Genomic DNA, 26,670 nt, shown 5'->3' on the forward strand with positions numbered 1-26,670 from the left:
TGTGTGTGTGTGTGTGTGTGTGTGTGTGTGTGTGTGTGTGTGTCAAACATGAAGTTAACCATTTGTTTTAAGTATCACGATTATTTAGATTTAACTTTGTTTACATAATACCTGGTTCTGAAAGCCTGAATATCTTTTCTTATTAACTCTGCCGCCTTTGTGGCTTCCTGCATTTCTTCCTTAAGATCCTGAATATGTTGGTTATACTCCTATATACATTCATAAAAAAAAGTTGATAAAATCGAATCAATTCTAATTATAGTCGCAAACATTTGTAAATAGTTAACGCACCTGCAAGGAATTGCAAATAGCTTCTTTGAAGTGATCAATCGTAACGAAATCAGAAAAAAACGGCAGAATATCTTCGATCCTGACTAAATCGCAGTGTTGCAAAAATTCCATTGCTTGTTTTATGTCGTCTTTTTCTCGTACCACATGTTCCGCTACGGTATCACAAGAAACAATACTTAAAGTTTTTTTTTTCAACTTGGATCTTTTTCTAGTTAAGATAAATATTAGAAATACCTATTTTCAACCAGAGTTTCTTTCTCAACTCGTCATCGTGATCAGACGGCATGGCTGCGATTTGCTTGGCGAGGTCCACGCTAATCGTAAGGGCAAGATCGACGGCGGTGGTCCATAAACCGAGCAAAGCCGACAATTGCACGCAGGCTTCCGTCAGACCTACTTCCTGACACAATCGTAACGCGTAATGCACATCGTAGTGCACCATGCTGACATCTTGACCTGACGTAAAAAATAAATAAATTTATCAATATCGGCGTAATTTTATAAACTTCTTCAGTTTTTAGACTATAAATGTTTTTCAATGCGATGTATTTTACCTTGAGAGCTTATATATCGCATTACTTCGTCTTGTTTGTAACGTGCGTACAAAGACAGAAGAAAGTTATGAATCGCTTGCTCTTGCGAGCCCTGCTTATATACACAAAACTCCAGGTATTTAATAATCTCTTTCGCCTGTCAATAATTAATGTTAGCCAAATAAAAAGTAGCTAAGATCGAAACGATAAAAGTAAACTTTATTTGTTTTTTCGTCTTACGTGCTTGTCATCACTGTTGCATGAAATCAGAGCCGGTAGAAGTTTTGTTGGCTCCAATGACGATCCCTGTGAGATCAAAGCGGCAACTGTGGGCCGCGGCAACTCCTGAAGCAGAATGCCGGCGAATTGATAGAAAAGATCTTGGTTGATCTGGCTCTTGAGCACTCCAAGCGCCTCCAAGTAGTTATTCTTGTACAGATGTTGGCGGATTACTTCCTCGTAGTTGCAGTGCATTATTGTCAAACGTATCAGATTGTCTTTATCACCGTGACTGGCCATCAAGTCGTATATCGTCGTGCGATTTCTTCTGATGCATTCCTATAATCGAAAACTTTTTACTTTAATCTTTTTTTTAAATTTGATTCGAATTCAACAATAATTTGTACAACAGGAACTGCGGTGCAAACGATAAAATATTTGATTTTTTTCTACGTTTTGCTCATTATATGTTTGTTCTTACTTAGTACCTCGACTTTGGGATTGGCGAGAAAACTGTCGAATTGTTTCTGCAGTTTTATATATTGCGGATCGTGAAGATAGGATGTGTTACTGCTCCGCAGAATTCCCATTTGGTTCATGAACAGCTCTATCACCCAAATTATGATCATCGTTATCTGTGTTTTATCTTGTGTCTTCAAGCCATCGAGTTTCTTAAAACAAACAGTAAAATTTATCTTTTTTTGTCAGAAAGAAAAATTAAATAAATATCGATCTCACACCTTGCGCAGAAATGTTTTCAAGGCTTCGATCTGCCATTCTTGTAGAAACTTCAATGATATTTCCTCGAAGGACGAGTGAGTATCCGCGTATATTAGCGCGCTCTTCTCGTATCTGCAAAAATAGTTATGATCAAATAAAAAGTTAAATAAAGAGTATTTTTGAACACATAAAGAAACTCACTCTTTCTCTTTAAAAAGTATTTCCGCCTGTTTTACAAGCACTTGGTCTATGTGCGCCGGATTGTCTTTACAATATTGCTTAGCCAGTTCAAATTCACCTTTGTCGACGTACACCTATAAACACAGAAAATATGTTCCTCTTGCCAGTCTCAAAAGTTTTTATACTTTTTATTTTTGTACCTGCCAAACATTCCTATCTTCTTTTGTTACTTTATACTTGAAAACGGCCCGCTCGCTATAAGCCCAGATCGATCGTGTTGCGGGATCTTTGGTGATGCCAATTAATTTACCAACTGCCTAAATCCCATTGAATTATGTACGATCAATTTTTAATATTTCACGAGAAAAAGTTAGCTATATTGAGCTATGTTATATTAGAAGTTTGTTACATTAGAATAAAAAAGAATATATAACCACTGTGAAAAATATTTACGTACATCATTATAAACGTCTTCAAATATCAACTCCTGGTTTAGGAGCGACATGCCTTTTACATGATCTGGATATAACAGCAATGCATGAAATTCCGTCAATACAAAAGATAAAGGCGTCGATGTCGTTTTTGGAATGTTGCTGCTCATAAGACTCATTTCCGGACATGTTAACATCTGCTGATTTACCAGCACGTTGTTTGTATCTGGTTTTGCATCAACCTAAAAATTTAGAAAAACAAATTAAGTAACGCTGATTTTTAGATACGTATCAAGTATTTATTGCAGTTTTCGAACTATTGTGTCGTGTTGAGAAATATTATGTAATTATACCTCGGCGTATAAAATACCAGTTTCCGTTAACCATCCGAATGATTTCGGCACAGCACCCAGAGATGGATAATAAAATTGCATTTTTGAATACGGCAGAGAACTTATCACTTCACTAAAGCTCTCTGTAAAAATATATAACATTTTATTTATTAAAATATACAGTTCCGTGAATTTATTTATATAAATATGCATTAAACATTATTTTAAGTTAAATATTTTTGCATTAGATAATACCTTGCGCATTCAAATATCTATAGAACACTTGCTGCAAAAGAGGTTTCTCTTCGGGATTGCTAACGACACCGATGTACTGATAAATGCGCATGAGAGTTGTCACAATGATCATGTATTTATCAGAATTCGGTATTTTGTGGAACTCTATTCCAGTTATTGGAGGTTTGCTATTTTTTCCAATGTCGAATACCTAAAACATCACAACACATCAGAGAAAATAATTTATTATAAAAATAATATGTTATTGAAAATCTGTTTTTACATCAACGATGCAACATATGTTTAAATTGACCACTAAATGAACTTTTAGCGGTCAATTGCTGTTTAACTTTGAACTCACCAATCCTCCTACCTCTTTCGTACCGTAAAGAGGTAAATAATTTGGAAGCTTAATGAAAAATGAGTAACGTGAAAGAACATTATATACAGATAAATGGATCACTGAGTTTATTGACATAGGTGGTATTACTACCTGACGCCAATACTGCTCCAGACTTGTGTTAAAAATCTTGTCAGTTTCCAGTCCAATTTCTGTTTCAAATATCAAACCCTTGGAGGTCCCGAGTAGAATGGGACCGGAGGAAGTTTCTGAGGTATTCGAAAAATTCCAACCCACAGCAGTAATTTCATGACCTTTGAACTTGCCGGCTTGTTTGAGCTTTGTTGTCTTTCTGTGTAAATAGTATAATTCCGGAGGAGGATTATCCCCGTGTTTGGGCACCAAAGTTATCAGCAAATGATGACCCAGTGGATCCAGAAACAAGCCGGACATTTTCATACTCAATGCGTATTTGGATATATCAATTTCTGTAAATAAAAATATGCAATTTTCTGCTTATTGATTCAGGTTTCACTATAATTGTAATATAGTTTTATTACAGTTTTTACAATAATTACTACATACACATGCATAATTTATAGATAAGTATATATTTTTATAATGACCTTCAGTCTTCTCAGGCTGCTTCATATCGATACGCAACAAAATGTTGTTGGCCATAGCAATTACAATTGTATTGCTACTGACAACCAGGTGAAGAATTCTATCCGACGGTAAGAAGTTGACTTTCTGCTTGGTAAATATCGGCCCGTCATCTTGCAGCTTCATTTGAATAAAGCCCGCTGTGCTCTACGAAACGACAATACAACTGTAAGCAATTGAGGAGTGTATTTATTTAAAAATGTGGCCTGATGATAAACTAACAATATCTGGACGAATTGGTGGAGCAAGCACTTGCTTGGAGCGCTGAGAAGCTTGCTCGTACTGATCGAACATTGACGTCATCTTGATATTTGAAAAACTTATACAAACTAAAAGTTAATTCAATGCAAAATTTCACAAATACAATTGTAAAAGAAAATTTAAAGTAGATGTAATAACCATCTATCAAATTTTAAATACCAATTTAAATACAAGAAAAAAAGATAAATGACAGAAACGACTGTTCAGAAAACACAAATGTTGCACAACAGTTTTGTGATTCGAGTCAAACAATAATGCGAAATATTGTTTCAGATGCACACTGCAATCAGTAAGAACTAAACATGTGCAGCAGACGGGACCAGAGAGCAGACGCCATTTCTGTGAGTGCTCGTAAATGCAATTGAGGTGTGTGTGTATACACACGCGATGTACAAAGTACGGTCAACAGGGTGCAGCACTGACCAAAGTGCCAACACAATTAAAGAGCCAAGTTAAAAGCTCGTAATTTAATTCGTTACGTACGTTTCCAATTTCGTTGGGATTTAATTTTTTTCGCGATAAGGTAAAAACGCTAATATACATATAAATGTGTTAGGTCTTTGATTTATACAAGGATAAATTTTTAATCGTTTACACACACGAATTTGACAAGAAGAAACATATTTTTTTAAATAGCTTTTAAATGTTAAAATAGCTTTTTAATCTTCTCTCTCTAATAATTATCTTTATATATATAACAAACATAATGAAATTAACAGTCTTATGAAACGTGGCCTCGAAACGTTCGTTTAAAAGGTTCTACGTAAATTCCGCGTGACGCGGACGACACATGCGCGCGCCGCGGCGGCGCGACACGCGTTGGCGCATATACGTGTGCGTGTGTACGTGTGTGTGTGTGTGTGTGTCGCTAGTCTAGGAACATTCGGGCCGGCGCGGCTGGCAGGCCCCTCACAACAGTGCCCACTTTCTAACATGGCAGATCAATTTGTGTTGTATTATCATGTGACGGCGAAACGCTCCCGTTGAGAGCAGGACCGTAACCTCTCTGTTCGTAGACCGATCGTGTAGGACTCCGGTTCTCCTCGCGAGTGTGAACGCGACGCGGTCGCGTTAAAACGCCGTCGCGATGGCGGACCTCAAGAGCCCGCCGTTCAGTGACATTAAACGGCCCGAGGAGGTGGTGGCGATGGCGATGAACGACAGCCTCAAGTTCGCCGTTCTGATCGGCATGGTCGAGGTGGGACAGGTGTCTAATCGGGAGGTCGTCAACACCGTGCTGCACCTGGTGAGTTCGCCCGCGAGTGAAGCGACAACACCGACGGTGGGTCCGCGTAAGCGCACCCGGCGCCGCCGACCTCCTCGGCTTCGCCCCAGCGCGTTATTCCCGCCGCCCCCTCCGTCGGTTCGCGCGACACTCGTCAACGTTTTCGCGTGACAGCCGCGACCTGTCAAACGCTCGTCCTTTTACACGTCGTTCGCCTATCTCTGTTCTCTCTCGTCTCTCGGTCGCGATCCGACGAGAGAGAGACAAGTCGTGTCCCGACGGAGACGCGGTTCCTCTTCGTCGAGGAGGAAAAAAAAAAAAACCGCGGCTCCAACGACGCTGTGTCATTTCGAGCCGCGTGTTTTTCCCCTCCTTCCCGAGGATCGACTTGTGATGTAAATCGACACGATAGTCAGTCGATAGACCTTGGAAACTTATTAACATAGCTTCGCCTTTTATGCTGAACTTTCGTTCTCTTCCAAGTGTTTTAATTTTACATTCGCGCGCGGAATATCCGCTCGTAGTTATTTGTTATTTTTAAACGTACACAGTTTTTGTATTTCAAAACGGCACTTGTTTTGTATTTGAAAAAATCTACTCGACGTAGGTGATTCAATTTTTATCCCGAACTCGCAAATGGGAGTTACGTGAATTTTTTTTGTCATCGACGATAATGAGAGCGCGAACGGAAGTATCCTTCAAAACGGAAGCGGTGTCGGTGTTTATAAATCAACACCGAAAACGCTTCTCGATCAAATCTGGCGTGTTGTTTTGTCTCGCGGCGAAAGACCATAATCGCGTCACGCATTTGTCCGCAAAATGCGCCGTATGATAATCAGCACGCGATAACATTGATCGCCGTAATGGACAAACAGACGTTGGAATCCGACGGACACATTTAACGGTTAAATGCGAATGGCACAGAGTATATAAACTGATATTTGAGTGACGAGACGCGAGGACTGCGGCGCGTAATTACGCAGGCGTATAATTGTTGCATTCGCAAATAAGCCGAGTGAGTCGCAAAATTCGAGTGTTCGTCGTCACGTAACGTTCCCGCACATCGATTTTCTCGTCCCTATATCGCGTATAGGTCCGGATCTCCTCTTCGCCAGTGTGAACGATGACACACGTCTGTTATTGTAAAAAATGGCCAGGGTGCTCGCCAGAATTCGAACGCGCGAGAAACGAATCGCGGGTCTTACTTTTTATTGTCGGGAGAGAGAACGATCGCGGGGGCTTCGTCGCGCGCGTCGAGCAATATCGCCTCGCATTTATTTTCAACGAGCGCTCCGCGTGTGTGTTACGCGCGCTTACGTGGGGGATTTTACGTGGCCACGTAGAAACGACGTGTTCTTATCAGCGCCGATTGCACTTCGATCGTCGAAATCATGCTGACGACGCGTCCAACGACGCGATGCCGAGAAGAGAGCGTGTTAGGTATATGAGTACGCGCGCGCGAGAGCGATCGAAGGTTTATTATCGCCGAGGATTTTTTTCAATGACGAGCTTCTCTGGGAGGTCGAGATATGAAAAGATCGAAACGCGCGCTACATACATGTAAAAAAAAAAAAACGACAAACAACTCTCGAGGAACACACTACGCGTTCGAAAATAATATATATATATCTCGCACGTGGCGCCGATTAACAATTGGCGTCGGGGCGGCTGTATCGTCGGCACTAATCGCTGCACTAACACGCGTTTCTTCGAAACTCTCTTATAGACCCTCGAAACTTTTATATTTAACCCCGTTTGACGTAGCTCTTCTTGAACGCTCGGAGGAACGTGTACATTGTTTGCGCGAAGTGGAACATGCTTTTTCTTCAAAAGAATATTTTATATATATATATATATATGTATATTATATACAAGTGTTATAAAGTTCTAAAAATAGTTGCGCCTGAAGATTCAATCTTGTTGTGTCGCTGAATTTAATATAATTCTTAATTCATTGTGTTACCTGGTTTTTTTTTTTTTCATTCCACTTTATTTGAAAATTATTTGAAAAATTATTCTCTCGCGCGCACGCGCAAAAGTGACGTGTAATTTACGATTGTTGTTTTCTTTTTTTTTTTCGATAAAACATCTGCTCTGCGAAATTTTGCTTTAACTCAGCAAAAGCATTTTATACCCGGAGTTGTGCTTCGCGGCAAATTTAATAATTAGGAAACGCATATAGCGTTACTCTTTATCGCGTTACATCCCACACGTATGTAAGAGCAGAAATCTCATAAAACGAACTCGACGTTTAAAACAAGTTAAATTAGCATCGGAAAGATTAAAATGTCAGCGTATTTCAAATGTCAGCGTTATTAATTCTCATTATTATGTTTCACAATATATATAGGCTTCAAAACTGAGGTTGACGTGTGTCAAATTAAAAAAATGTGTGTTTAAACATGTTTTATTTTAGTTTTGTCGTGCAACGGTAGAGTGATATCGGGAACGTGATGTATCAATATCCGCGACCTCAAAAACTGATACACGTAGAAACACTATCGGTGAAATTAGACGGATACCTATATCACTTAGAGCGCGCCGCGAAACGGTAGATAAAACGTGTTTCGCTGATAGTTTCTTGAGTCACACGTTGAGTGTGTCTCAACGTGTGTTGACTAGTTCTCCACTCTCTAATGCACATATGTACACATATATTCTTGCACAACAGATACTTACGATTGGTCTAGCGCGATAACAAAACCAATCGGAGTATAATTACAGGTATATCTGTGCGATAAACTGCTCCCCTCTTCCAAAAAAAAACTTATTGTTTTTTTCAAAGAAAATCGTTATTTATTGCAAAATAGCGCGCTTGTAATTTATCTTATCTTTCGAAAAGAAATTAGAGAAAAAAAAAACGATAGCGGACTATTTTTCTTGTCAATCGTCGATTGACGATGGGTCAATCTCTCGCGACATTGGAGGAAATCGAACGCACAATGCGTTCACGTGAGATGACAAGCTATTCGATTCGATTGATCGATCGTTATCGGCGACAATGTCAGGGAGTAATTAGGTGCGAGAATTTGCGACTGCATTTCACCGCGACGACATTATTCATAGACTCAACCCACGCATCGCGCTTTCCACATTTGCTCCGCGAAGCCGCGGCGCGAGCGCGCGCAGAGTCACTTTCTATGAAATATTTTATTTATGCTTATATGACATAGTTTTGCAGCTTGCGCGCCTCTTTGACCATCGTACACAGGAAGAGAGAGAATCGGTGTTAATCGATTTGGCTATATCGTGTCGTCTACACATGCAAGCTTACTCTCAACCTCCGTGGGGTTCGCGTATCGGCAGGCTCTGTTTGCTCTCCTAACTCACGGCTCAGTTTGCGCTTCGCGCGCGATATTTTTTTTTTTTTTTATTTTGCAAAAATTTTTTTACGTTATAAAACATCACGTTGCGTGAGCGGGATAAGCTGCTTTACGACGCGTAAGCGATGTAAATTTTACTTAAAATTTTACTTAATTATTTATGTAAATAAAGTTACGCCGTTCCGCTGCGCGATAACTGCGCTCACGGGTATATTTTGCTGAGCGCGCGCACGCCAGTATTTTCATTACTCGTCCATTGTGAGTCTAGTTTATTAAATAGCGCACGAGGTGAAGCTTTTCAGGTTATTTCAGTTATATGTATATATATATATGTATTTTAAACCTTTCCGTGGTGCTTTCATTATCTGTCACGTTATAAAACAGAACGAGAAAAAGAAAGAGAAGACGCGGGGGAAGAGAGAGAGAGAGAGAAAGAAAAAACGGAAGAGATAAAATTTTACGTAGACAATGATTGTTTATCTGCATCTGACAACTCTTCATGACGTTTTAATAATAACGGCTTAGCCATCTAAATGGAGACGTAATTCCGGACAGTTTTTTTTTTTTTTTTTCATTTGCGATATCATCGCGTGGCTTCATCATCTTGACACAGTTTTTTAATCGTCGTAATTGTATTTTTCACGCTCGCGATACAAATTACTCTCTGTTAATTATAATTAATTCCGCGAATGTTTGTTGCCTACCACCCAGGTGGTAGGCGCAAATCGAAGCCGCGTTCTGGTCAACTCGCGCGTCCGTTCTTTTTTTTTTTTTTTTTCGGCGCGATCTCTTAAACATCGGAGCGATGTATCATTCCCGCGACCGGCGCCGGTATTAATCGGTTTTACATTTCGCATCCAACGCCCGTAATCTTCCGCGGTAATGGATTGCTGCGCAGGTTGTCGTAGAGAACGAACGAACGAACGAACGAACGCGTTCGAGAGGAGGAGGTGGCCCCCTCGGTCGAATAAGCGATATCCGCGATTTCACGTACCGCCGATAGTCCGTCGCTAATTGATCGGACAAAAGCGTGATTTTGCAATTTCCATATAAATGGAAATGTAGATTCTACGGCGTATTGCAGCAGGAACGCGCGCGGGAGAATTCACGGTCTATTGTCATACGCCGGTTTCTACTACGCGCGCTGCGCGATCTATATGTTTATCGATCACGACACGACGACGACGACGACTCGCATTCATGCGTGCGCGCGGAGCGTGTATGTACGTAACATACACGCGTTACTCGTTCCAGAGTACCAGAGCAAATTGACCACTGGCTGTAAATAGTGAAAATGTAAATAACGTTAAATTTCCCGAAGTCCCATTCTACGCGGAAATGAAAAAGCGCGCATTCAAACACATTCCGCGGACAGAAGAAAAAAAAGAATACATTGCGTACGTGTTATTCGAGCAATTTGTATAGATCTGCAGTTTTTTTTTTTTTTTTTACACACGTAGCACTTAACGCGATTTTTATACATCGGTTTAAAAGTAAAATATTTAGATACAGAGATCCTATCTAAATACGGTCTTTTATCTAATCGAGACGTAGCGATATACGGCACAAATGATAACAACTTTCTGATAACAGAAAAATATTTTCGCGTTTATTTATTTATAGATAGATTACAAATTTTTAGATAGATCTGTTTCTACCGCGGAGTTTGGTTCGAAAATGTGTTTTTTTTTTTTACGAAAAATACAATAAGAAACGTGAAAAAAATGTAAACGAGATGCTGCAGCTATTTTGTTACGCGCTCAATTTGGACGGTATGTATTTTTATACGAATTTTTCCAAGTATTAAATTTCTAACGTAACTACTTTATTTTTATAAAAAAAAAAAAAAAAAACTCATTATATCTATACACTCGACTGCGCCGAGTTTAAACGCGCGTTATTATTAGTACATTCATTTTATCGGTGAATTGACACGGGGGGGGTAGAGGGTTTTATCGAAGCTTCGATCACGAACACTCGGCGGATACGCGCAACCTCGTTATAGCCTCGATATTTTCCGTCCTGCAGCAGCAGCAGCCAGCAGCAGAAACGAGCATGATAGAAGAGCGTTAATTGACGTGCAAAGCTACACGAATAACATCGATTCGAGCGCAATTATCAAATGCGCGGCGCGCATAATGTCGTTTTGTAATGGCTGTCTGACCGCCGTGTGTCATTAAGCTCTCTCTCTCTCTCTCTGTATACACCATCGGCGGAGCCGATTCGATTTGCGCAATTTGACTGACCGGCGCTCGTGCTAATCGTGATTCTGCGGACACTTTACGCGTACGGAACATTAACATCGCGGGTAAACCTTTAGTTAATCCGGTAGAATTGATTATTAGTAGACTCTCGCGATAACGAACTTTCTCTCGCGTGGATGTTTCTTCCGCCTCTCCCACACACTCGCGCGGATCGACGCGGACACATTGGCTTAAAATCATTCTCGCTAAAGGGGTTTGAACGTTCCCGATACCTTCCCGAAAGAAAATGTGATTTAACGACGTGACAACGTGTCGAATTATAAATTCGCGAGCTAAACACGTGCTCGAGGGAGAAAAAGAGGGAGAAAAAAAATTGCACACAAACGTGACGCGCGCACGCGTTTCCTCTTTCTTTTGTTTTTTTTTTTTTTCGGACAAATGTCGCATCATATGTCGGAACGACGTTTATATATACGTATGTATGTATACATATATATATGTGTTGTATATATCTTGTATTTTGCCGACAGGATATACGGTTTGCCTTCCTTTTATACACGTAGGCGTGACTTTGCGTGTCGCGTGGCCATTGATTATCACGGTTTTCGGATCCGCCGTCGCGATACCTCCTCGCGTTACAAAATATATGTATATATTAAAAACGTGCGCGGTTTTCTCTTTCTTTCTCTCTCTTTTTCTTTCTTTTTTTCTCTGTTTCTCTTTCCTCTTGCATGCGAATATGTTTGAGAACCGTGTCGGTATCAGCATACGAGCAAACAACGAAGAGCGGCGAGGCGCTTAACGAGTTAGCCTGTAAATCAAATTTTCCTTCGTTCGCTCTCTCTCGTTTCACGAGATGTGCCTTCGTCGCGTCGTCACGAAAATTCGTTCGGTACAACTCGCGCGTATCGCGTTCGCGTAATTCAGTTCGGAGAAGTTTTCAACGAGATGTGTGTTCACTTTGTTATCATTACGTAGATAGGAAAAAAATATGCTTGAAATTTTATTCTCTCGTTTTTCAAATTTATTTATCATCGCGCTCTTCTTCTTTCATCACTTCTCACCAACTTAACGCGCGAAAACAAGCGTAATTTAGCAAATATCGCCCTACGCAAACTAGAGAGGCACGCGCAAGGACATACACACATACACACACACGCGCGCGTACGAAGAACGTAGCGCCCGGCTAATTAGATATCGCCAAGAAAAGCGAAATACGCGCAGCGCGCGCGTGCATGCGGGCGGCGGCGTGACTGGAACGACGATGACATAACTGTGTCTTAACTTGATAAATTAATTGTGGTTGCGGTAACAGGTTGCATAGCGGACGCGCCGTCGTGGCTGTATTCACAGCGCATACGTCTATACGGGCATTAAGCCATTATCAAATCATAAGCATCGTGTAAGCATAGTTCGGCAATAGCCTTGTTTGTCAAGACAATACCGCCAGAGAAATATCAGCGTTTCCCGCGGCCTTCATCGCGTTGTGTGTGTGTATGTGTAAAGTTAACGTTTAATGCTATTTTCTTGCATAACAGGCGGCGGACAATGCGCCCGAGCGCGGGTAAATAAATAGACGCGGACTTAAACGGGCAAGGATGAGTTTGCGACATAAATAACCGATGTTGAAAGGCGAAGTTAAAAATTATTGTTCTTTCTCACACGCGCGGCTGTTGTTCTTCCGAGGCATCTGTGTGTTGCGAAACACGTTTCTTTTGTACAACGAATACCCGCGCGATCGCGCCCACCGCACATGGAAAGTGCGACCGCGCGCGGCACCGTCTCCTACAACCGCACACACACATTTTTTCTAGTTCGCGAACGAGGAAAATCCTCTATATCTGTCTTGGATATAAAACGTGACAAAGAATTATTATTGAACGCGCGTTCTTTTTTTTATTATTTTTTGTAAGAACGACGAGCGCCATTCGCGAAGAGCCCCCCGTACGGTATGATTAATGAGAAGGATTATTCCGTCCATTAATTTTCATCCCGCGCCTGTATTTGTAAAAGAATACGCCCCTCGGTTCAACGGTTTAATCGGCAGCGCAAATCATTAATTACGATTTAACAACTGCGCAATTTCGGGTCGCGAAGAGAAGTGTCTATCGATAGGATGTAACGGCTGCATCTTTCATGTATACATATATACACATGTGTGTGTATGTGCGGTGTGTGTGTATATATATATATGTCGATGTGCACCTCTCCGGAGACGCGACGCGCCATCGTTAAGCGATAAGCGAAATTGTTATCGACTTAATCGCGCGATAATCTCGCGGGACCTTGCGTCACGCGGTTGCGCTTATCTCCCGATTCCATGCAACCCGTCGTGTCGGTCGGATTGCCATCCGGCGACCGCAACGCCCGTCGTCGTCTTTCCCGCGTTAAGGTGCACGATCGCATCGTTTTATGCATCTACTTACGTTCTATCCGATAGAAATCCACTTTATTCGTTTGAAACTATAATGCGAGCGAGGAAAGGGAGTCTCTAATTACTCACGCGCGAAACAAGTGCATATGCACTTGTGTTATTAAAATAATAATGCCCGACGTTTTTTTCGGGAAAAACGATCATCAATTAATGCGAAAGAGAGTTATCGGTTTCCTTTAATTGGTGATTGAACTTTATGGAAACACATCGCGAATATAAATTTTTCTTAATTACACTTGCTTCTCTCTCTCTCTCTCTCTCTCTCTCTCTCTCTCTCTCTCTCTCCTTCTCTTTCTATTAATCACAGACGATTCACGTAATATCGATTCCGAGACTATCGATACGTGGACGTTTGTACAATTAATTAATGGTTCAAGCTGCATGTCGGCGATCGATTGAGTCGCGTCAATTGATTTCGTTCGGTCATCCGTGTGTGATGCCACTTTACAGTTTGTATTTTGCGAAATGTAAGAAAAAAAAAAAAGTACGGAAACGCGAGAAAAACAAACGGATCGGCAAAGAGACAGAGAAGAGACAGAGAAGCTGCTTGTTCTGTAATATCCGGCGAGCGTATACTCGCCGATTTTACATCGGAATATCCTAATATCGGGAATGTGCCCGTCCGCTCCGAGTTGAGGCACAAGGCAGTAGAAAACTCCCGACACAAACGGAGAGATATAGCGGACGGGGATGTAAACGCCTCCGTCTCTCATTGTCGGTAAGCGAAAGAGACGGCGGTAGTTAGTAACGAAGAGATGAAAGGACTATTGAGCGTTCAGTCGCTGCTTTTCAAAGCCGCGGGGCTATTGGCATTGCGCGAAACGAGATATCCAATAACTTCGTTTTTTACAATTAACGAAGCGCGCGCGTATATATCAAAGAACGGCCGATGATGCGTAAGCTTCATTGATGACGATACCTCTCGCGAGCCAATGTTCAATGTTCAATAACGTGCCATTACTCGAGAACTCGTGTCTGTTGTTCTAACGCTCGAAATATTGCCACAGCGGCGGCGACGGCGACGGCGACACATTTGTATTTGCAGAAAATGTGTGATGTCTGCGGAATTCACATATACATACCGTATGTATATACGCCATAAGCGCTACGCGACGCCGCCGCAACGGAATTAAAATCGGCGCAATAATGTTTTATTGAACGAACGCGCTTTTGGCGCATGTATACAATTTATTATTTTCTGTCACAATCCTTCTAGCAACTCGTCACGTGATTATTTTGTTTTGCGCAATGTTTGTCTTATTATTTTATACGTGAAATTGTGCAAACGCGTATGTATAAAAATACCTGTATATTTAGTTGTTCGGAAAGTTACGTAGCAGCTTTTCCGTCATTGAAAAGACGGAAATCAAAATATCAATTGAATCGAAAACAAAACACGATACACACATGCAAATATTAAAAACATCAAACAATACCAATATATACTATATGAGCATTTGCAGAACCTCTAAATTACGTGAATTGATACGATAAGTTTCGCTTTAAAATTTATTTAAAAAACATTACGTGTACTTTCTAATCAACTTGAAAAAATATATATATATCTTATTTGTATATATTTATAATGTAATAACAATACATACATTTACATTTACGTATCTTGTAAATGTACCGGTACATTTACAAGATTCAATTACTGGTTTTTTTTTTTTTACGTTGATAGCTGGAATAGTAGAAAAAAAAAAAATTAAACACGAGGACGAGTGTGCGCGAGTGTGTGTGTGAATGCGCGCTCTCGTGAATTAATACATGTACCTGCATTTAATTCAAACGGGATGACAGATCGCAAAATTTTGTCGTTGCAAAAGAGTATTTTTTATGCCTATATGTATCTCTCGTCCCGGCGATTCACCCCAAAAATATATATGTATCAACGTTGAAAGGATTTGGCAGAAAAACTGCGAGCGCACCGTCAGTGTAACGGGGCGGCGGAGGCGTTTTTGGCGCCGGTCCATCTGCATTTACTGTGGACTTTTCGCCGTTTAAGGCCAACGACTGAAGAGAGTTCATGCAGGTACATGTAGTATATCCGCATCAGCGCGATGCATCGCGTCGTCGTGGCAATGCGGTTCGAGTTCGGAAACCCCGATGGGATGCAATTTTTTTTTTTTTTTTTTTTTTCAAGCTTCACTTCAGAGGTTCAGAGCTTAACAGACATTTCCGAGCGGTTAGCCAACAAAAACGGGGGGAGGGTATCTCCGCTACCTCGCGAAAACCCGTCGATTTCTCTCAGAAATTTGGAATTACCGTTCATTGCGAATGACGGTATTTCGCACAGGACAGAGGACGACGACGACGACGATTCTCCGACGAATATCGCGCAACGGCGGCCGATGCTCTTATTAGAAAAGTTGCAACGTTCGAATGTCGTTGCAACGTGGTGGTGAAGCGCTTGGCGCGCTTCCAGATAAACTCTCTCTCTCGCGGGAACTTTTCCCCTCTCCGCTTATATACGTTTGCATGAAAATTTCAAAGGTTCCACCGCCGTCGTTCCTCATAGCCTTTGAAAAATCGTTCCCTCTTTCGTATCGGCTGCTTTTTATCGTTCGATTAATCTCGATCGCGCTCATCTCGTTGTATATTAAACCGTTATTCGATAGAGAAAGAACACCATAATAAGATTATACACGGGAGTATATTTTAATGCTAATGGGGATTATCAGTGTGTGTGTGTGTGAGAGATAAGCCACGAAATAGAAGAGAACGCGTCGTTTTATACGAAATCGATGCGGGAAGAGGCAAGAAACTCATCCTCGTCGCAGTTACGAGTCGATTCGGAAAAGTGCTATCAGCTTTTTTTTGCGATACGTTCTTGCGACGGATTTCGTAGCGTTTTCGCACGGTTCACGTGGCGCGGAAACGGGCATCAAAGTCGATAGTGCGCAACCACGAGTGGCCATTATCCATAGTCGAGAAGGCGCCGTGAAAAGACGCGTGTGTCCGAGCATAAAATAGAACGCGTCGACTCGACCGATACGCTTTCATACGACACCATCCGTTAAGATCAAACAAAGCTTCGAAAGATCATAAAAATACTCGTGAAAATATCGTTTTCCCCGCAGAGACGTGTGTGAAAAAAGAACTCAATTATTTGAATTTGTAAAGAAAAATCACGTCTTATCGCTATCTTTTTCGATACACACGTCGGAACTTTAATCAGTCGGAAAATCCGCCTAGTTATCTCTCAGCGCGACGGGAGTGTTTTTTTTTTTTTTTTTTNTTTTTTTTTTTATATTAAACTCTGTCGCACAGGCAATATTCTTCGGGCGGCGTTATGGAAATTTCTGACACCCCGGGACGACGAAGCACGGTGTCCCATGCGTACAATAGATGCTAATACTTTGATCCTATTACGGGATGAAAAGTGATAAAAAAACCCGTGGCGGAATAAAAATTTATTGCATTCCGCACGATTTACGCGCTAATAGGAGGGTCTTCTCCCGTGTGTCTAAGAATGTCGATGGAATCTGCGATATAGACGTTTCCCCGAGGTCTTTGTGTCTTATGTCGGGCGTAATTTCTTGTCCGGTCTAAATCGGGAACATTAATAATACGGCAGAATGAAAGACGCGCCGCGCGGGCGCGGGCGGGATGGGGATTCAAAAGGGTAAATTGCAAGCATTGCTGCGAATGGTGGAAACACCATTTTACTTCTCTCGCCGGACATTATTTATCGCCGGCGGTCTTGCGCGCGCCCCCACGAGTTCTATCGTCGGATTATAGAAAATAATTGCGAGCAAGCTTTGCAGCATAATAGCTGATATTTTTCTGGGGATGCTAACATATATTCCTCTTTCCTATTTTCGCTGCACAATTGCTGCTGGAAAACTGTTTCCTAAGTGCCTACCCTATTTCTGTTTGTGCAAATGCGTCCCGTTGTTCACGACGCGTGTTATAAAATATTAATCAATATTGATATTTACTTTATAATAATTGATAAAATAAACGCTCTTCGCATCGATATACCGCTGACATTGTTTCTCGAATATATTGAATCATCGTACCGTGGACAATAATTTATTCAGATACGCCGCCGACCCTCTCGTGAATTCGACATAACTGACGTGTTCAATTAATCATTTTATTGAATTTATGTGGAGCGACGTATCTGCGAAAATATTTATTCGAAGCACATAGCCCCGCGATCAGCCACGCTGATGAATTACACGGGACCGTGTTAAAATCGCGCGGAAACGAAGATTCCGGTCGACGATAATTTATAACCTTTAGCAAGTTATCCAGGAGAAACCGCTCCGGGAAGAAATATAGCGATCCCGTGTGTATGTGTGAATTATGGCGGACACCGTCAATACTTTAAACGCCAAGTTAATTTACTCTCTTCGCGAGTTTTTGATTATCGTCAAAAGAAGGTCTATATTATATACACATACATGCATATATGTATATATATATATATGTATATACAGGTCGTCTCGCTCTAAAATATCATCCTGTTTTTACGCTTTTCCAATTTCCGTACGGACAGACCGTAACTTCGGATGCGCCACACGTAAAAATTGCTATTCGATGATGGAACGGTCTTCGTTGCGAGACAACAATGCGATGCATCTCTTCTCTCCCTCCGTTGGGATCGTCAAAATTTTTCGAAACAGCATAAACCAGTACCGGCAACCGCGAGCCGAAGTAGAAAAAGAAAGATATGGTCAGACGTAGAACGCACATTCGCTTTTCTTCGCTACTAAATCACGGAACAATATCTAAGTTGTTGCTCCAGTTCGAGGATGTCGATAATATTATAACGTGACAATAAAGCATATACCTGAACGCGCCGAAGTTTTTTTTTGCATCGTCTTTCCTCTTCTCGGGAAAAATATATTAGATAAGCGCTTCTTCTCGCGCACTGGCGTCTGAAATATCGTATATACGACGTTTTAATATAGCCTTTGAGGGACGCGAACTACACAATCGAACGAGCGCGCGGAAGCTCGATATTGTGCGGAAAGACGCCTTGATACGATACGCGCACTTCCGGTAGATGTACCTATACGCCGCATTCGAATTTACGACGTAAAAAGATTCCGATATCGCGTGCATACGATGCGCCGGATGTTGTCCGGATAATATCTCTCGGGAAAAGGGAGGAGGAAAAGAGAAAGAGAGAGAGAGAGAGAGAAAGAGGGAGAAAAAAAAAGCAGCGAAATATTCTGGTCGCTGCACGTGTACGAAGAATGACGGGACACAAAATTATTGGCATTGCTGTCGATCGCGCGCGTATACGTGCGAGGTGCAAGGTTACGCTCGCTGAAAAAAACAAAAAAAACAAAAAAAAAAAGAACACGCACGTCAGAGACGTGTATTTTTTCACATCAGGACATTTCTCTCTTTCTCTACCTCTCTCCTTTTGTCTTTTTCGCGTGATTCGCGAGTCGAAAGTTTTGCGGAGACGAACAGCGGTCGGGATTTAATTTCAGAAGCGCCCCGTCAGAAACGACGTGTGGCGCGCGCACAAAAGCTCTCTCTCTCTTCCTCTCATCCTTTAGTTAACTCCATACGAAGACGGAGCTTTTCAAGTCGCATCCCCTAAATAAGCCTCTTGCATCTGCATAAACCAACGTGGAATCGCGAACGCGCGAATTGAGCGCGGAAACTTGTTCTCCAAGTAATTATTGTTTACTCCAAATGCGCCACAGTCGCTCCTCGCGATTTGTGGACTTCGTAAGACAATTGCACTCGGCACTTTGTCACTGTTAACTATTGCGGAGAAATTGCGACATTTTTTTGACTCTTTTGCGAGTAACAATCACTTTCGTTCTCAATCAGACCGTATATGACAAGATTTAAAAATAGAATAAGAATCTCCCACGCTGCTTTCTTCAAACATCTACTCGTCACAGTCTGTAAAGCGTTTTTTAAACGATACGTATTCACTTAACACTTTGACATCTGAATGAAGATCGCGTCTAATCAGACCATCTCGCTCGTCTCTCGAAATTCGGTCGCCGCTAATGGCGCACATACGGCACTTAAATATCCCGTGTAATCGGGCATTGATCGAAACTTGCTTCGGGACGATGCAATATGACCGAAAGCAAATCTTGCATGTGGAATGGAGCTATATACGGGAATATACGGGATCAGTCAGACACGAATAAAGGGAAGGAAACGTACACGCCCCGTTTCGCCGTATGTGTGTGTATGTACACATTAAACCCGCTACAAGCTGTGCAGCCGATCGATCGTGAAGGCACACACGGAACGGAACTGACCGTTGATGTCGGCTGAATGACAAGACGCGCGTTTCTCGTCCCTCGTGCTTGGTTGTAAAGGACCGTGACGGTCCTTTGAGATGCGGAAATTCCAATTTCACGCCGCCGCCTCACTGTTACCGAATCGCGATTTTCCGTGTACCGTGAGTTTATGACGGTACCGAGAAGAAGAAGAAGAAAAAAAGATGCGTTCCAGTTTCTCTTTCCTCGATGCGTATAACATTGGAAGGATATTGCGCGAACGCGGCGGGTGCACATCGACGTAACGTTGTATAGTTGAGAAAATTTTGTCGCGCGACAACGTTTCTATCATCTCTCGAGAGCTTGCGGATGACGTGTTGTCGCGACGTTGTCTATTGGCACCGCGAAGCGCTGAAAAAAAAAAAAAAATGTGACAGATCCTATAACGCGGAGAAGTTGTGACACGCGCGGGAAACGGAAAATGACGGGAATAAACCGCGGCTTTCAATGTTTTCGCATTACGAGGCGAATATTCTCGCCACGAACGCCGGGGGTCCATTAGAGAAACGGGACGAAAAATCATGCGCGATCGTTCTCGTATTTCTCTCGATTTCCCGGTCGGCTCGTTTCGGGATCGAAGCGCCGCCCGCGCGCACGATCGAGAAAGTGAGAGATATGCGCGCCCTAAAAGCGAAACTCGCCGCGTCTAAATAAATAAACCCCGGTTTCCCGCGCGGCCGCTCGGAACTGAAAGTTTCACGAAGTGCACTCGACTTCATCCCGAAATTTCATCGGGATCGATTCTCGCCAACTCGACCGGAATTTGGGACACATACACGTGGAGAGCCGCAAATTGTCCATCGGGGGAGATCGTTATATGTATTCATCGTATCGCCGCACAAAGAGAGATGGGTCGATATAAATGTAATGTAAAAGCTATTACGAAAGTTGAGAAAAGATAAACGGAACGTTGAAAAGAAACGAGAGGATCGATCATATTCATTATCTCCAACGAAAATGTTATTCTTCATTTGCATTCAATTTGCTCTATAACGGGGAATCAATTTTGGCAACTCGACGAAGCTGCATAAATGTTAAAAAAAAATTAATTTTGTTTCTCATTAAAACAAGTTGCACGTAACGAGTTTAATTACTGATTTTACTCTTTTTTTTTTTTCGCAAAAACTTTAAACCGGATTTAAAAATAAGAGTTTGCAACGTCTATTTTTATAACGAGCGTATCTCTCTTTTGAGCAGAGCAGAGTTCTTTTGAGAAAAGCTATCGCTCGTATAAATCGCACACGTATAAGAGAGTATTTTTTGTTTTTTATAATTACAGGTGTGTAAATTTCCAATAATACTCCTCCTCGTCAGTTGACGTGCTCGCTTTTTAGCGCCGTGTCCGGTAGAGCGTCAGGTTTAACACGCGCGCACTATTCTTGCGGACGCCAGGTGCAGTCTTCTCCAAAAAAAAAGCGCTCTCCCGCGTGTGCATAATGCACACTTTGACTGTGCTGAGAATTTCATTTCGCCTATGTGCGCGCACGCGTACGATTTTTATCTTTCGCGTGTTGCATATAAATAAATATACCGAGATCGTCACTCTTGAATGTACTTCACGGCGACCCTGTCGCTGGTCTTGACACACGATACTTTTCAAATAATATACTGATCTACGTGTACGCCTACATATACATGTATATATATATATATATTACGGCACAAAACGACATTTAACATGAAGAATTTTACTGATACAAAATATTTTTTGCCGTAAATTTGTCATCCAGACCAAAAATATTTTCGAGTAAAAAATATACAGTTTTTTAATATTTTATTTTTAATATAGCGAAACAATTTTGATTAAATTAGATTTTAATTGAGATCGATAATGTACGGAACTCGACGACTCTGTGTAAAAGACAGATCAATGATATAAAAGCTTGGGCAATAAAAAGTATTAAATAAAAAATATAAATTTAACTTCTATTTCTGAAGCAAATTCGATTATTTCAAAAAGAGAAACGTAACTTTTAATCTTATTTTGGCGAAAATTGGGTTTTGCTATTTTAAACTGTGTTCCGAAATAGAAACGTACGGAGGTCTAATTACAAAAATGCCGCGGCGAGACGAATGTAGGTCAGAGTGGCCTTTATCAAATGTTGCACAATTTCAAATAAGCGTAAATTATTAATAATTAAACATATAAATTATTTACAATTTCTTATTTATGCGCGTACATATATTTATATACGTATATATGTTAAATGTACAATTATGTCTGTCGTATATACTTTTGTGTCTTTTCGCGTTTCTAATGTATAAAGAATGGCACGTATTATAATAAACAATTGAATTTAACACAAACTTACGCGCAGATTTCACCACTGTACGATTATTTTATGTACATGTATTGGTTATACGTGCTCTATATACTAAGCGTTCAATATAAAGCATAGTAGGGAGCGGCCGAGTTCTATTGATTCCGAGTGAAACCGGTCAATCAGAGGGGACATTCCTTTGGTGCAAAGCAATTTTTTTTTTACGTCGCTTTTTATCACATTGTTAGAGCGCGCAAAAGTCCTTCTGCATTTTTCCCGCAAAAATATTTTGATTTCATACACGCGTTTCTTTATTTAAAATAGAGAAAATATTTAGGATAGAAACTATTGGAATAGAAAATATTTAACAAAAAAATAAACAAATGCGCGTGAGATAATTTTTTTCAATAATTTTTTTTTACTCTTAATAATTTTGTTAAAATCACTAGTACTTTTTGGCATGTATTTTAAACGTTTAGCAGCGCAACGTCAGGTCTTGCACCTCTTGCGAAGCGAACCGCACCCTTTCAACTATTTTCTCTCTCTTGGATCCAACTTCATTTCTTCGTTTTCCGGAAGCGAGTGAAGTGGGGCGGGTGGAAAATGCGTTACCGGTATAAATTCGATGAAGTGGGAAAAGATAGGAATAGAGGATAGAGAGGAGAGAAAAAGAGAGACAGAGAGGAAGGCGTGTACATGTCACGATCTGTACAACGTTATTTCGGCCGCCAATGCGGAAAGCTGTTATAAAATCCATCCGTCTGTAGAGGGTCCTTCGCACCCCCGTGCATTCGATTTTCCACTATATGATGTTATACCGTCATCGAAAAATCGAGGCTTAAACGTTTCGATTTGCGAATAATCCGGATGATACCGGGATAATTCTGGAGAGGGGAGCGAGCAGTGAATCGATATATTAACTCTTTGCAAGTGGTTCACGGTTCAATTTAGACGTGTTATTTTTTGACTGCAGCCGCGTTCTATTTTTTAATGCAATAAATTATTTCTGACTTTTTCGGACATCTTTCATTTTTTCATGATTACAACAATATTTCCACACTCTTTGTATATGACATGTTTTAAAATATAGACAATGTCTAGTTGCGAGAAAACATATGTATATATATATATAATGATGAAGTATTTTCTTCGGAGTTCTCCTTTCTTTCGTTGACATTTCTCATGACTCGCGGAACAATAATTTATCGACTAGCAGTAATTTCTAATCTGATTAAAAGTTAAGTATTATATATATATATATATATATAATACTTATATATATAATACTATATATATATAAGATATATATATATATATATAAGAAGAAGCGACGTATATTGTATATAAAAAGCAATATGTATTATACGAGTCAAGAAAGAGAAAGACTGCGTTCTCGCCAAAGTCATACATGTCGCGAACATTCAATAAATCTTTCTTTCTCTCGAACTTCCTTTATTCTTCGACACATATGCGCAGCTTGAGATTAATAAATATACGAAATTTCAAGTTTTAACTTCAAAAAAACATCGGGAAATCTGTTACGCGGATCTCTTTTATAAATATCACTTGGAAAGTTATATTTTAAAAACTTTTCCATCGACCTTTTCTTCTTCTTTCGCGCACGGCTGTCACTGTTTTAAAAAGCGAGCGAAGTGTGGAAAGCGTTTCTATCGCGCAGTTATTAGAAATGTTTTCTTTCGACGACGTCCTCTCTCGTGAAAAGCACTCACGCTCTCTCCGAGTACTTATATCGTACTTCGGCGAAAGAGAGCCGGTCGAGAGCTCAAGACGGTCTTAAAAGTAGCCTTAAGCTTTAAACGCAGAAATTTGCGGTACAATCGCAACGTTTCCCTGAAAGCGAAACAATCTCCTCGCCCGGAGATTTATTCTGGATATTTCGTGATATTCCCGCCTCCCTCGCTCGCTCGTCTCCGCGGCGACGACGCGGAGCACTCTTCAGGTGCGTCGGTACCCGAGAGAATTTCCGTCTGTATTTTACTATTTGCGATCGTAACAATCTCCACGGTTCGACGCATAATCCCAACTTTGCCGCGCGCTTACCGACTGAGGCGTAGAAGGATTCGTTAATGTAAGGAATCCCACGGGGAAGAATTTACGAAGAAGAGACGACCCGTTCACCTTCCTCTTCTCTCTCTTTCTTTCTTTCTTTCCTTTTCTCTCTTAAGCATCGTCCTCGGGATGGCGAAAGCTCTCGGAAAGATTTTTTAATGAACTCCATTTTTCTGATCCTGCTCTATTCGACGCTAAATATTTAGCGGGTGTGCGGCGCGCCGGAGTTTCTCCTCAAAGGTACGGTGTCGGCGAGTTCACTCTAAGACGTAGCGGGTAATATCTTAAGAAGCTTGCTGTAACGTCGATAAAAGTTTCGCGCGAGAGAGAAATTTTCCGACGTTACTCTCACGGATATGTAATGCGGGATTTTTCGAGAAATTCTTCAACGGCAAAGTTTTTGAGTATTAAAAAATAAAAAAAAAGTGTCTTAATAATTTAATGAAATATTCATTAGCGCGGTCGTGTAGCTTTCGTAGTTGATTTTTCGAGATAAACGCACGTTCTACGTCCCCGATATTTCCACATTTTATGTCATTCTATACATCTCGTATATATGTAGGATACGAACGGTGACGTGTAATTAATCGCGAGTGAAGCCGTGCAATCACTCAAAAGTTGTGTACTCACTGTCCGGTGTTGTTTAGAATTGCTATGTCAAAGCGCGTGCTTCTCTTTCGTTCTTTATGTATCTTTACAACGACTCCGGGCGCCGCTCGGTCGCGGAAACTCGTCGCGCACAAAGGATAAGCTCAATGGATCAAAGCATCTATGAGCGCACGCGACCTCCTTCGAATATAAAAATGTAAACCCGCAACGGAAAATTCCTCGTGGCGAACGCTCAAAGAGTGGATCGGCCGGGAGTACGGAAAAGGCATATATATATATATATATATATATATATATATATATGTATATATATATATGTGTGTGTGTATATATACATATATTTATATATACATATACACACATATACATACACATATACATATTTACAAAGGACGTGTGTGTTGTATACACAACGGCGAAACGCTTTGGTGCCTCCGGGCTCTATTGTCGCCATATTGAATTTCCTTTTAGGTTCTACACGCGCGGACGTTGATGTGCGTTGCTGTTGTTGTTGTTGTTGTTGTTGTTGTTGTTACGAACGACTAGGGGGAGTTGTAGCTTCTATACCCGCGGAAATACCCGATTCCGATGAGATAACTGTCGATATATCCGATACGCAGGTGTCTGCTACAGCTCCCAACTCCTAGGCATTATACCTGTTCGATATTCTGCCGGGAATACGGTCCGAAATTTGCATATTTCTGCAACTAGAAGGTGATGTCTAACGTGTTTAACGCTATATATACGCTTGACCCTGGTGGGCCGGTCAACGGCCGTTCCTGTCCCTCTCGGTTACTGGTCTGCTACCGGGAAAGGCTATCCGCGGGGGTGTCGAACTCCCGATAATCGCATTTCGTGTTTACGTGGAACAGGGCGGGATAATATCCGACTAGAAGAACGGAATAAAACCCCGGCCGCGACCGTAAAAAAGTCGGCCGTAACCGACTTTCCTACCTCCTCTCCTCCTTTCACTTCTCCCCGCATCTTATCGAGTTAGTTTCTCGCGCGGGGGACTCGATAAAGAACGATCGATCTATCGCTTCTCGCCCTCGCCCAGTGAAAAGTGTTTAATGTCGGTGTCTCGCCGCGCTCCGTCGCTCTCTCGCGGGAAAATGTCTTTTCATTCCCGAAACGCCCTTTGAACTCCGGCTCGACGATTTATCTCCCTTTTGAGTTAACTGCTCTCACGACCGCGCGCCGCGGCCGTATTCCACTAAAATTCGTCCAACCCTATTGTTATTGCTGTCGTTGAAATACGAGCAATTTGGAAACGAAATTTCCAATTGCGCGACGCGCAATCGACGGAGCGAACATCGGCACTCGAACGCCGATACTATTTTAAACACAGAATATTTTGCTCGCGCTCGAGCAAACTGAAATAAAAAAATAAAAAAAAAAAAATAAAAAAAAAAGGAAGAAATAACCGGAAACAATGAAATTCCAGATGTCGGATGACGAATCGCTCTTGCTCGCGTTTCTCGCGGTTATCAGTTTTTTTTTTTTTTTTTCCCGCGGTGTTTCGCGCATAAAATCTCGCGATGTCTCCCACACCTTCTCCCGTCCCCCTTTTTCTCGCTTACGCTCGGTTGTCGGCGACGCGCGCCTTTGTCTTGTATTAAAACGTCGTTTGTTTTACGGCGCGCGGTCGCCTCCACCTGAGAGCCCCGATAAATTCGTGGATACGCCCTCGGGATCAAACAGCGAGAACGCCGCCGTTTCTCAGCCCGTGAACAAACCAAGAGAGGAACAATCTGTTCTTCGATATTTGCCTACGGTCGGATACTCCCGTCGTCTCTTGAAGGAAATTTCACCAGCGGGACTTCGGGGATCTTAGATCGCATTTCTGTGTAATTGGCGGGACGATAGATAATGATACGCCGCAGCTGCGACCTACTACTCCGTCCGTTCCCAATCGAGGATACAATCTCGCGAAATCAAATGCGATTATAATCGAGTTGCGTCATCATCGTCGCGCTGTCGTTGTATCCTTTCCTTTCGTCCATCGCAATCGCGAAGTGACGCGTTGTACATCTCTCGGCTCCGATACGCTCCAGCGGAGATTTCAAAATTA

General features: G+C 41.5%; 2 protein-coding genes across 3 annotated transcripts in view; one reads left to right on the top strand and one right to left on the bottom strand.

Moving 5' to 3' along the window:
* LOC109855019 (vacuolar protein sorting-associated protein 18 homolog) overlaps positions 1-4,575 on the bottom strand; it is a 6,635-nt gene extending 2,060 nt beyond the window's left edge. Inside the window, exons 1-17 of one of the 2 annotated variants that reach the window (XM_020428772.1) lie at positions 4,364-4,575; positions 4,166-4,272; positions 3,907-4,090; positions 3,434-3,768; positions 3,302-3,349; positions 2,962-3,151; positions 2,728-2,849; positions 2,401-2,616; positions 2,144-2,260; positions 1,965-2,077; positions 1,784-1,895; positions 1,532-1,714; positions 1,065-1,382; positions 846-981; positions 526-747; positions 292-443; positions 112-209 (exon numbers count right to left, since the gene is read on the bottom strand). In XM_020428772.1, the coding sequence (XP_020284361.1) occupies positions 112-209; positions 292-443; positions 526-747; positions 846-981; positions 1,065-1,382; positions 1,532-1,714; positions 1,784-1,895; positions 1,965-2,077; positions 2,144-2,260; positions 2,401-2,616; positions 2,728-2,849; positions 2,962-3,151; positions 3,302-3,349; positions 3,434-3,768; positions 3,907-4,090; positions 4,166-4,246 (2,627 nt within the window). In that variant the 5' untranslated portion in view covers positions 4,247-4,272; positions 4,364-4,575. Of the gene's footprint in view, positions 1-111; positions 210-291; positions 444-525; positions 748-845; positions 982-1,064; positions 1,383-1,531; positions 1,715-1,783; positions 1,896-1,964; positions 2,078-2,143; positions 2,261-2,400; positions 2,617-2,727; positions 2,850-2,961; positions 3,152-3,301; positions 3,350-3,433; positions 3,769-3,906; positions 4,091-4,165 lie in introns of both variants that reach the window. The other variant, XM_020428773.1, reaches the window with a different exon arrangement.
* A 556-nt stretch (positions 4,576-5,131) lies between these two features.
* Positions 5,132-26,670, top strand: part of LOC109855007 — a 133,209-nt gene continuing 111,670 nt past the window's right edge. The window contains exon 1 of the mRNA XM_020428743.1: positions 5,132-5,450. Coding sequence (XP_020284332.1) covers positions 5,292-5,450 — 159 coding nt within the window. The 5' untranslated portion in view covers positions 5,132-5,291. The remainder of the gene's footprint in view (positions 5,451-26,670) is intronic.

Source organism: Pseudomyrmex gracilis, unplaced genomic scaffold, assembly GCF_002006095.1.
Source record: "Pseudomyrmex gracilis isolate BER0280 unplaced genomic scaffold, ASM200609v1 scaffold_78, whole genome shotgun sequence".
Taxonomy (NCBI): domain Eukaryota; kingdom Metazoa; phylum Arthropoda; class Insecta; order Hymenoptera; family Formicidae; genus Pseudomyrmex; species Pseudomyrmex gracilis.